At 43.8% G+C, this 12,820-nt stretch overlaps 1 protein-coding gene across 1 annotated transcript; it reads left to right on the plus strand.

Moving 5' to 3' along the window:
* The first annotated feature begins 1,063 nt into the window (after window positions 1–1,063).
* LOC136540814 (senescence associated gene 20-like) lies at window positions 1,064–1,973 on the plus strand. The gene has a single exon (XM_066532828.1). It carries the CDS (start codon window positions 1,200–1,202, stop codon window positions 1,605–1,607), a length of 408 nt encoding a protein of 135 aa, XP_066388925.1. The 5' UTR covers window positions 1,064–1,199; the 3' UTR covers window positions 1,608–1,973.
* Window positions 1,974–12,820: the final 10,847 nt, after the last annotated feature.

The raw sequence follows: 12,820 nt of genomic DNA on the forward strand, positions 1-12,820 counted from the left end.
TGTTATACATATATGCACATAAATGTGATGCTCATGCGATGTTTTAAGAAAGCAGTACAACGTAACACCGAGGGCGTTACACCCGCCTCCGCCGATGGTGGCCACCTCCTCCTCACCGCCACGCGGTGCTGCTCCTCCACATGCCTCCTCTGTGCGGATCCGGCCTCATTCTCTGCGGATCCGGCCTCTCATTGCTCATCCTCCGCGGATCCGGCCTTCTCATCGCTCATCCTCCGCGGATGTAGAGGTCGCGTCGTCCATGGCCTTCCGAAGCAACGACGGTAGCCTAGCGCCCTGGCCTCCTCCTCCCTCTCTCTCTCTAGGTGTAGTGGGCCTTGGGTCGGCCCGGCACGCTGGATTAGCCGTGCTTCTCGGACCGGCCCGGCACGAAAAACGGCCCAGCAGACCGTGTTTGGGCCTTCGGCCAGGCACGAAGCCCTTGGCGGCACGGCCCGCAGAGCACGTCGTGCCTTGTCGGCCCGACCCCCATCGGACCGTGCCGGGCTGGCCCGTTGGACATCTATAGCCATGAGCATGCGCCGCTCCAACATGACACCTGCGCGGACGCTGGTCCCGTCCGGGTATCTGATTTCGCTGTTAACCCCCTGCCTGAAATCTCAAGATATCTCAGCCCCAGACTACACGACGGCCGACGGTCAAAGATGACAGAGACGTAGACACAGAGACACCAGAGATTTTACAGCGCAGTCTCCAAACTGCGAGGACCTAGAAGCTAATCTAGCGCTTAGCCGCGGGCGCGGCGCTGCTCCTATATAAACCACCCCGCCCGCCTCGACACAGCCCACATAGTGCAGGCCAACACCGCGTCCTCGTCTCCATCCATCACACCCGCTCTAGCCGTTTCCGTTGCAGAGTAGCTCGACAGTTTCTCAAAACCACAGCCTCGAGCGGAGCGGGGAGAGGATCTCGGATCGGAGAGCCTACGCGGCGGTCGCGGCAGGAGCTAGCTGGCTACCCCTCGAGGTCGTCAGGGAGCGGCGGCGTCGCCGCGCCCGCACGAGACGGCGGAGCTGGACGCGACGGAGGCGGCGTTCGCTGGGGAGTCGGCGGAGCAGCGCAACCGCTTCCTGGTGCTGCGGCTGTACGAGGCGCTCAACGCCCGCGACGCGCGCCGGGCGCAGGAGCTGCTGGCGCCCGACCTCGAGTGGTGGTTCCATGGGCCCCCCACGCGCCAGCACATGATGCGCCTCCTCACCGGCGCGGACCAGCGCGACAAGAACCACGGCGGCGGCGGCGGATTCGTCTTCTCCCCGCGCTCCGTCGACGCCTTCGGGTCCACCGTCATCGCCGAGGGCGCCGACGAAACGCGCCAGCTCTACTGGGTGCACGCCTGGACCGTGGGGCCCGATGGGGTGATCACCCAGCTCAGGGAGTACTTCAACACCGACCTCACCGTCACCCTCCTCTCCGGCGCCGCCGCCTCCGCCAAGAAAGCTGACATTGCAGGCACTCCGCCTAAGCAGCAGGACGCTGCCTCTTCTTCCTCGTCGTCCGCCTCGGCAGCAGCAGGGCCCAAGTGCCTGTGGCAGAGCCGCCGCGCCGACAGCGCACACAAGTCGCTGCCGGGCCTCGTCCTCGCCATCTGAGACTAGAGACAGCAAGATCGATCTACCCTCCATTATATTAACCGTATAAAAAACCTAAATTTCCAAACTATTATTGCATAAATAATCCGGAACTGCTCTAGTCGTACTATGTATTCAGAGCCAGTCAGTGAAGACGTAGTGACGTAGTATGCGTATGGACTGGACTGAACTGAACTGAACTGCTCCGTGTCGTGACTTGTGAGGTTCCGGTAACAGTTGCTTAGCTTGTGTCGTGTGTGTGGAAATAGTAAAGTTTGTGTTTGTTAAGTCATGGGTTATGGTGTGCGCTGCCATTGCTGCTAGTGTAATAGTCTGCTGTTATGTTCTGATGGGTGAATAAAAGTTGGATGTGAGTTGGAGGGTTAAGACATGCGTCTCTTCCCCTGTTCTTTCTTCCTCTTCTGATTTATGTATAAAAATTCTCTCTTTTACGTCTACTTGATCTATTGGTCTTGGTCTGTTGGACAGTTGGAGGCTGGTGAGTTCTGCCAGTTATGCGTATTTTAGTTTGACTAAAGTTTGACGAAGATTGAGCGAGCAATCTTCCTACCAAAAACTCACGTGAAAGCGTGAGATCCATCACTCACGGAATTCAGAAGAAGCTAGCAGTAGCTGTTCACGCACGGCGCTTCAGTCCCCAAATCACTTCCGAAGCTTATATATACACGTCCTACTAATTTAGAATGAAATCCAAATTGATAAATAAATCAACTTGGAGAAGCAGAAGCATACAATTAATAAGATTTTCTTACGCTAGATCGCCAAAGATTCAGAGTAGTAGTGTGTTCTGTGTTCCTCCCAGACCCTAGGGCCGGCGAGCATCCGCCATCAGGGGTTGCTTTCAGCATTGCCAACCTAAAATCTCCCTCTGATGTGAGGTCTCGTGGGATTCCCGATCTGTCCAGAAGAAGGAACGCCAGGTTTGGAATTTCGTCTCCCCCCGCACCAACGCTTCCCACTTTCTGCCCTCCTTTTGCGAATTGCACTGTCATTTTCACAAGTCATCTTTCGAGGTTAGTTGAGAGCGTTAGCAAGCGGCTCGTTTCTCGTCCTGTGGGCAGCAACAGCATCATTCTGGAATCTGGTTTCGACCGGGTTTTCAGCTGCTTCGCTTTACTCGCGCAGTCCTAGCAAGTAGGAACCACGATGATGATCTCCCAAAGTTTTTAGGTCACATTCGGCCAGGCTATGGAGAACCAAAGCTACGTCGTTCTTCGCCGAAGCAGAGAAGAAACTACTACCTGACCAAAATGCGTATGCCTTTAGGTCTGCTCACGTAATTAAGATCCTCAGGCCTCAGGTCCATCGTATATAGTACAGTACAGTGCGTATCTTTGAAAAATAAAAAGTTCTTGGAGATGCCATCATCCCAGGCATTTCTCGTGCTACTTAGTTGATTGTACTCCGGGGAATTTGTTGCACCAAATTATGTCTACGCTTTCAACAACGCAACTCCAACTCGTGTCTATTTCTCTTAATTCCATTTTGTACATATATCCGGGAGTTAAATACACCAGGGATCCATGAACTTGTCATGGTGTACCACTTAGTTACATAAACTTAAAAAATGCATTTATAGGTCACCTAACTTATTATCTAGTGCACCATAGGTCCATACTGCTCCGTCAGCGATTTCTGCCCGCGGTCGTCGATGCCGCGTGGGCAGGGCCGCCGGCGAGGGGCTGGTGCTCGTCCTGCCCGCGGCCGAGGGCGGCAAGGCACGGGACGTGGTGGTGATGCTGCCCGCGGAGGCGACGGCTAGGATCTGCCGTGACCCCGAGGTGCTCACAGAGAATGGATTCGATGGTGAATGGCTACGGCAGTGACGGCCAATTGCATCGGCAGGTTTGAGTCTCACAGAGAAGAAAGAAGAGGGAGAGAAAAAAAGAAATAAAAAGATAAGGGGTTAAATGCAAAGTGCTAGACATAGTCAGCGCCACAGTGGCAATGCCACGTTGGATAAATTGTCCATGTGTCTGATATGGACCTATGGTTCAGCACTTATCAAGTTCAGTGTCACAGAAATACATTTTTCAAGTTCATGGACCTAAGTGATACCCCTTGACAAGTTTAGGGACCCCTCGTGCATTTAACTCTATATCGGGTAAAGAATTCACGGATCGCGTGATCATGCATGCCTTGTTTTGATTAGTTGCTCCTGCCTTCGACTTGTCGACACTCAAAAGTATTATTATATTAACCATGATGGCAAATATATTACTTTCTCCATTATAAATTACAAACTGTAAGCCGTTTTGGTTTTTTATTTTTTAATATATATTTTGGTTACACGCCAATATATATATATATATATATATATATATATATATATATATATATATATATATATATATTAAAAAACTATCTATCTATACTATAAATCTATCTATTTTAATCTATTCTATTCTATATCTATCTATCCATACTATAAAAGAGCGAAAAAATTAAAAAAATTTCGAATATGGAATAATAGTCAATCGATCTTGCTATTCTTTTTTTTTTCAAGAGCCAGTCGATCCATTCTATTCTTTTTTTTTTGGAAAAAAAGACTATCTGCCTTAGCCATTATGAAAAAAATAAAACATACTCTCAATTTGCATCACACCCTACTGTATACTCACTATTTAAAATAACCTTTTAAAGTACTCACTTTCTTTTTTCTTTCCACGTTTCAAGATATATTTCTATTGGGTGGAATGTTAATGTAGTAAACCAATAGACTATTCACATGATGTAATCCTTCCGGCCTTCGCAACAGCAACGCAAGTCATTTCTTTTGAAAGAACCGTATGCAGGTAATGTACTAACTTTCAACACCAGTACTTGCATGAAATTAAGTCTATCTGTTCTTCCCGTTGAGTTTTCGGGGTCTTGCTCTCATGTACCAGCAAGTACGTTGTAATTTGTAACACAAAGGCGCTTTATTTACTAAAATGTGCACCTTGAAAATCTGCTCGCATAGGTACTCTATACTGCACTCAGCGTCTGCGACTACGACCAACAACTATGCAATCGTACTTTATACTGCACTCAGCGTTTGCGACTACGACCAACAACTATGTGCTGGGATGAAAATGGTACGGATATTTTCTGACCGTATTCGAAACCGAATCCGTTTAGAGGGGTTGAGATCTGTCCGTATCCGAATCCGGATATCCAACATCCGATACCGTATCCGTATTCGAATACTCAAATCGCATATTTATGATGTCGATATCCAATCGTATCCTATCCGACATAGTTGACACTATCCGTATTTGAATCCGAATCCGAACAGAAATATGAAAACAAATATAATATCGCTGATATCCATCCGTATCCGATCCGTTTTCATCCCTAACTATGTGCATCAGTGTTTGCGACTACGACCAACAACTATGTGCATCGTCCGTCGATTTAGGTTAATATTTCAGGCTTTAGTACATGTCGTCGCCAAACTAAATGCATTATGTACTCGATCAGGCCTACAGTTGACATTTTAATCTTTTTATCTTAACTACTAAAGTGGTCCGTGCAAATATTTTAATAGTTTCGGTTAATTTGTTTGTTTGTGATCTCTCCATTAACACAAAATGTGGCTTGTTAATTAGCGGTAATAATAATGCACATTTAATCTGAAAAGTGAAAGATGAACAGAAGGTTGATGCTCCTGTCTATTTCGCTTAATTCCATTTTGTACATAGGTGATGAAGAATGTTTTCTTCGTCCCATAAAAGTGGCGTTATATGATTCATGCTGGTCAAACTTTTCTAAATTTAACTAGGTCGTTGAAAATATGAGCAACATTTATATCTCCAAATAAGTTTATTATTAAAATTTATTCAATGATCTAGCTAATGATATTAATTTTGTGTCATAAATATTAATACTTGAATTCGTGAGAGATGAGAATGACACTTTTTTATAGGACCGAGGGAGTACTCAGCTCGCGTGACCATGCTTTCTTTTGATTAATTGCACCTGCCTTCGGCTTGTCGACACTCAAAAATATTATATTAATCATGATGCCAAATATTTGAGAAAAAATGATAACAAATATATTACTTCTTTTATTGTAAATTATAAATTTTACATCTAAACCGCTTTGATTTTTTAATATATATGTTGATAGTTAAAATTGTCCAAAGTGCATAATGGACTCTGCCATCATATTTCTATTGTTGAGATGGTCAGAGAACATATTTGATTATCTTATTTGGAGCTCATACGAAGAAAACAACTTTTCGGGAGCAACCTAGCCGAAACAAGTCTGGTCGTTTCCCGGACGGTTTTTCAACTTTCTCAAATGCAAAATGGATTGCATCATTGCATTCCTCTCGTCGAGCTGATAAAAAAACATATATGTTGAAGTCTGGATGAATTAATTACAATTTTTGAAAGATTTTTCTCCTCTGCAACTGCTGAAAAAACCAGCTAGGCCTGTTTTGGAACCAGCAAGGTTGGTTTCCCAAGAAAAAGCGGCTTGATCGAATCTAGGTTGAATGTGACACGTTTTTCAAGAGTTTTCAACTCCTTAAGTGATAAGACCGCCCCACCTTATAATATAAGGGGCATGACCAATTGAGGTGTCCAACACACACAACGATAAAAAACCAATCTACTTCTATCTTCTTTGCCCTAATCTCTTTTCCAGCCCCTTGTTGCTATTCATCGCTTGATCTGATGATCAAGAATGGCGTCCTAGGCTTGCTGGTAGACTAGGGCAACCCAGCGATGTCCTTGCCCCGACGGAATCCCTCTCGGGTGAGAGCTTTGACGATTGCTTTACTAGTTTGCCCGGAAACTAACATTCTTCGTCACGTAAGCACGGTTGAATATTCTTTGTTGGTTTGCTCGTAAATCTTGTAGTTCTTCACCACAAAAGAGTGTTGGATATCCACGGCGTTCTTCGGTCCGTGGCAACACGGGTTATCTAACCCAAGCCGGTGTGTGACCAATCTTTGCGCTAACAATTAATATATAGTTTTTTTATGTATCTAGTATACACTGTATCTAGATATATATATTTAAAATTATATATCTAGAAAAGCCAAAATAATTTACAATTTGTAAGGTAGTGAGTATAAATTTATTGAATTCTTACCACAATAAAACATGTCCAACCTTTAATTTGGTAGATAGACTCTAATCGTTATTATCAATAATAGCCAGATTCCCGTCTTTTCAAGAACTAGTCGATCTATTCTTTTTTTTTTGAAAAAGAGAACCGCCTTAGCTATTATTATGAAAAAAAAATATAAAACAATCGCATCTAAATTATCACCCCTATTGAGTACTCACTATTTTTTCCTTTCCACGTTTCAAAATATATTTCGATTGGATGGAACGTCCAAGTAGTAAAACACTAGACTATTCACATGACGTAATCCTTCCGCCCTTCACAGCAGCAACGGAGGTTTTTTTTTTGTTTAAACTACATATATGCCCGCGGGTTGCACGGAGTCATGAATTTTTGTCCACCTCTATAGCGACACACGTGTGGCTTATGGTTAGATGAACATATTAAAAAAATTTAAATCTAATTATCTAGAAAATATAAAGTTTATTTCATAATCTTTATCACCTATTACTACCCCAGATCTAGACATCACTGCCGGTTCAAAAATCCACTTCACTGCTGAATTTTGAACCGACAGTGGCATACCGACAGTGATGCAGGGTTGACATCACTGTCGGTCCTTAAAAACCGACACTGATCTACAGGAAACAGTGTTGGTTTCTGGCTCCGCCCGGCAGTGTCCAATTGAACAACACTACCGATTTGTAGTGCCAACTGACAGTGATGGTTGCTTTAAGAGTGTCGGTTCTTAGTTCAAGCTAGCAATGTTGAGCAAACCTACACTGTCGGTTCATGGATCAAACCGGCAGTGTTGTAGTAAATATCAGTATCGGTTCATGGATTAAACCGGCAGTGTTCTTGTAACTATCAGTGTCGGTTCATGGTTCAAGTCGACAGTATTGAGCAAGACAACATTGTCGGTTTGCTTCTAACCGGCAGTGATGGTTACGACAACACTGCCGGTTTGTTGCTAACCGGCGGTGATGGCCCGTTCGTATTTTATTTTTTTTATAATTTATTTTAATTTATATTTTTTCGTAGAATCGGGTTTCGCTTTATATACGCTACGTAGACGATAGGTACATCAATATTAAACATTACAAATGTTACGATTACAATTCAAATGCTCTTATGCACATCTCGATCCCTCAAAATAAAAAAGAAATGTTCTTGGACTTCACACATGCTTCTCTGACTTCCTACAATAATCTGACGAGCCGCTCTGGGCTATACTGGTTCTTGTACTTCACGGATTGTGCAATGAAAAATACTTCATCTTTTTCCAATACCTCGACTAAGATGAATTTTGCCAGCTCCAATCGTAGTGCGACGATCTTCATGTCTAGCAGCCTTTCATGCTTAAATTTCTTGCGCCGTCGTTCAAAAAAGATGATATCCAAAGAGGAATAGTAAATCATTTTGTTGAATTATTAACAGACATAAATGAAATGGAGATTATACACACCAACTTATCGGTTTCTTCCGATTTCCCGTAGATATAGCGAAGCATTGCCCACATTACATAAAACCCGTATTCATTGTTTCCCGCCGGCTATGATAGGTACTTCCCCTCTATTTCGACAACCTTGAATATGACCGGCGTCCCACCGATATGTCTTCTTCAGACACTGAGAAACATTAAAAGGAGAAACATTAGAAAGCGGTATGTGTGATTAGAAAATAATAGTTATTAGGATCGCTTACTAATTCAGCACTGCCACCAGTGCATACAGATGATGAAATGGTTTTTTCTTCGAGTCCCACACCTCGAGCAGATTTTTGGCAAGATTAACACAAATAAAGACGAAATGGTTGCTGCAATCACAGAATCCTAATTATCGAATAATCTTAACGAAAAAAGAAGCATAAAATTAAAAGCCGAGAACACATACTCGCAGTTGTAGGCTAGAAGTATGTGGGTTTTCTTCTTCATCATGAATTCGTCGAAAACAGCAATCAATCTCTGTTTCAGGTCTTCCACGTCACATCCATAGAGGCCTAAACATGTCCTCTCACTGATTTGCATGGGGTCCAAGAAGCCTATGTAATCCCATTTGCTTTTTAGAATGCAAAATTTTGCTATACACAAACATAAAATCATGGGAAGTGCTCAAAAGTTAACAATTTGTGTCTCGAGAGAGTAGTTAATTGTAATATCGTGCATGTAGGGTACTTACATAGTCCACAACGTCAATATTTGAACATCGAGAGAGCGTTTCTGGTATAGCTGGAACAAGCACTCCCACTCGACATCGAACTTCTCTTCTTCAAGATATTGGAAAACATGTGGCGAACGGATAATAACCTCAAAACCAAAGTCATCCGTCTCTGTTGCTTGAGCCATGTAATATTCATGTAACTGGCGTATATATGTTGTCAGATTTTTATACTCATGATCGGGAACCAAAAGATTGCCCCTTTCATACTTTATTGCCGGTGTTCCCGTCCCTTGTACATCATAATAGATGTTCGTGGCCTCTTCCATGGTTAAATTAGGGTTGTCTTCGACTAACTTCATAATGTTGCTTAAATCTTTATTGTGTATTTCTTCATCTCTTATTGTGGTGTATTTATTCTGTGTTTGCCTTTCGAATTCGGACTTCAACAAAAATGGAGGCAGTACGACACATAGATTGAAGAAACTAACATAATCTTCCTTCGAGATATGTGCCGTAAATTTGTCTTTCATCAAGGTGGTAATGCTGCCACTGAACGACCTTTTTTCTTTTGTGTTGGTCCACTTTGGGAGCATTAGCGATCGAATCCAATGAGTTTTTCTGCGACTGCGAGGATGTCCTTGATCTTGTTTTGGGCTGAGGTGGAGGAGGAGAAGACGACGAGAATTCTATTTTCCCGACGCTGATGAAGATGGAGGAGGAGGAGGAGGAGTCTCTTTTCTTAGGGCTGATGAAGATGGAGTCAGACGAGGAGGAATAGAAGGAGACCTCTATCTTCTCAGGGCTGATAGCTCCGGATAAGAAGGGGAGTGATCTCTGTTGGGAGATGGTGAGTGATCATCGCGGGTGGGCAAAGACTCATAGTCGTCCTCATCATCAGAGGACAATTGATGGTCAAGCTTAATGAAGCGCTTGCGCCAGGTGACTTGAGAGCCCTTGTTTTGACCAAGTTTTAGCCTGTCTTCCGCTATGGGATACTCAATGGGTATTTTGTTATACTTCTTATTAAGTATTCTGTCAATGGTGACACGAGCGTACCCTAGTGGAATTGAGCGGCCATTAATTGTCTCGTCTCCCATAGGCTAGGCCTGGCCGAGCGCCACCTTGTCCTTTGTCCATTCCTAACGGATGTACAACCTGACATTGATGGGTTCAGTGATGTCATCTACCGGATGAGGCACATTCGCCTCTTCTTCGTCGAGCGGGGTCGATCCGCAGCTGCTGCGACCCCTAAACTATGGGCTAAAGGCACTAGGAGTAGGGTTTTGTGGTACTACTGACCCCTTGATAGCAAAATTTGCTCGACTCGTGCTTCAACGGTCGCCTCAATCCGTGCTTCCATTCTATCTTCCATCTCTTTTAGTCTCCTCAAATACTCTACCTCATGTTCCGCTCTACCCCTCGAGCGGCTCCGGTAAGTGTTAAATTCTTGGGGGAACGCTAGTTTCCAAGGAACAACACCGGTTCCTCTAGTGCGACCAGGGTGCTCCTTAGTTTTTAGTGCTTGGGTGAGCACATCTTTCTCCCTATTAGAAGTGCAAGTCCCTTGCCTCACCTCCTCAGTTACCTAGGAGATCCTCTAGATGAGTTCGCTCATGGGTTGATTTGAGGAGCTAAAGCTCCCGTCCTCGGCGTGCCGTACATTTCTCCCCATATAGTATAATACCGATCTAGGCTCCTAATTAGTGGTCTCAACCTAAACGCCTTCCTCAGCAAGGCGATCCATCTTTTGAAGTTATGCTTCAAATTCTGATATCTTTTTGGTGTAGCCATGAGAGCCGAGATGATGAGGATTCATCGCTTTTTGTGAATTCTTCTTATTCTTCCTGCTCAGTTCTAAGTACTCCTCGAATAACCTGTATTCCTTAAAATTCTGCTAGAAGTCCTTCTGCTTGCTAAACTGTCCACCATCGAAATCTGGCTCTTTATTTTGGAGGACAAAATTCTTGTACAATGTCCCCTTGAAATTCTTGAAGCATGTCCCCATGATTTCTTTTGCTTTTTTCTTGACTAACTCCCTATGATACTCGGCTGGGAAAGTGAAATACTCTGGGATCTTGACATCCCATATATAATCCTTCTCGCTTTCAGGAACCCTCCACCGGTCATCATCTTTCCCAATCCACTTCTTGTACTTAATCGGGATGAAGTCCCTAACAAGTAACCCGAGGATAGTCTTATATTTGGTCAAAGCTATAGGCGGTGAGAGTGGATCCCCGAATTCATCGGACTTAGTAATGTGCCAGTGTGCATTCCTACCAATAGGAATCTTTGACACGCCTCGCTTGGATCTGGCCTTCCTGCTACCCGAACCCTCTGGCTCCTCGGTCGGCGGAGGCTCCTGCTAGAGACACCAAGTAAGCTATGATCCTCTCAATTGATTAGCGTGTGTGGATACATAGTGACATGATACCAAAGTTACCAGGCCATCTTGGTCATTTTGACCCAGATCGAGCAGGCTGGACGTGGTCCATGGTTGCTCATTCTCACCGACCTGATTGACACTATCACCGTTTGTCGGATCACGCGACTCTCCCATTCCAGCGATATCAGCCGCTTCTTGGTGCCGATCAGTTCTTCGGCAATGGGGTAACAGGCGACGATGAGTCATGGCTGTGACACGATCGTGGTTAGTTTTGGCCATGGACAACTACTAATAGCATATGTTCATATATATATATATAATATATTTAATGCAAAGTCTAATAATAAGTCCACATACAACAAAGTTAAATAATAGCATATGTTCACCTAGAACAAATTCATTGTTTGATTGACCATATACAACAAAGTCCACCTACTATTCTACGAAACTAAGCCTACATCAACTTCCAAATAAGAAAAGCGATGACCATAGCCATAAATAAAAGCATGACATCTTTTCAAGACCAAGGAGCAATTATCCTAATCTTCACATCTCCGGCGGGTGGCTTCTCTTCGATCTTCAGTGCCAGCGGATGGCCATGGTTTGCATTCATTGGACCATAGTAGGCCGGTTGCCCATGGTTTGTAAGGTAGGCCAGATGACTATAGTAGGCCCTCAAAGCTTCAGCTTCTATGTTGTATTTTCTATGCAAATTACCTAGGTAGCGATTGACTTGAGCATAGCAATCTTCCCAGGTTCGATAAATCATAGGCATGTGACCAACATGACTACATACCATGCCATGGTTGCCTATACATTTAAGTAAATTAGGCATGTGGTAAGTGGTAATGGTAACTCATTGAACAAGAGTTATTATTCAAGTTATATGGCCAAACTAAATCTATTTAATGTTCTTTATCCTTGACATTCCAAACTAAATCTATTTAAGCAAGAGCAGAAATTCTTATCTAACTCTTACACAAACAGAACACTCCCTACTATCACAAATAAGACGTCCACAGTCATTAATGTGTACCTTTGACTGCTAGTTTTCCATTGCTTGCAATAATTACAAAGTACAAAGATATCATAATATTATGCAACTACTATTCGAGACAGATATGCTCATATCATTGTCACATATTCAATCTAACTTTGTCAAGAGGTGTTGATGATCAATGTTTAAATACTTAGACTACACACAGCGCAAAAGGTCACTTAGCTGTGACTCGAGGGAATAACTTGTTGCGACAATATGCAAATAACACCAATGGTTCTTAAACAGTTTAGGGCTATGATTACTAGGTCCTCAACAAATCAATACGTAGCATAATCTCTTCAGGGAAAAACTAACTGGTTTATGTAACAGCTTGTACATATAAGGATAGCTAAACCAAGGAGTAACAACATGTAACTCAATCGAATAGGAATCGACTGCTATTGGGAAGACAACAACCGTGGGGCATTTCATCTAACACTTAGCGGGCAGTGAGCCATGCACTCACCATGCGGGTGGGAAAGTAGCTGTCCGTGCATGCTCTTGAAGGCCTCGGTGGTGCTCCAACATCGGGCAGTGGACAGCGTGGGGAGTGCTCTAGCGTGGGGCAGTGCA

This window comes from Miscanthus floridulus, chromosome 2, assembly GCF_019320115.1.
Source record: "Miscanthus floridulus cultivar M001 chromosome 2, ASM1932011v1, whole genome shotgun sequence".
Taxonomy (NCBI): Eukaryota; Viridiplantae; Streptophyta; class Magnoliopsida; order Poales; family Poaceae; genus Miscanthus; species Miscanthus floridulus.

What these genes read in the sequence shown, in the direction of transcription:
- LOC136540814 (XM_066532828.1), top strand. Translation starts at nt 1,200, where the DNA reads ATGATGCGCCTCCTCACCGGCGCGGACCAGCGCGACAAGAACCACGGC.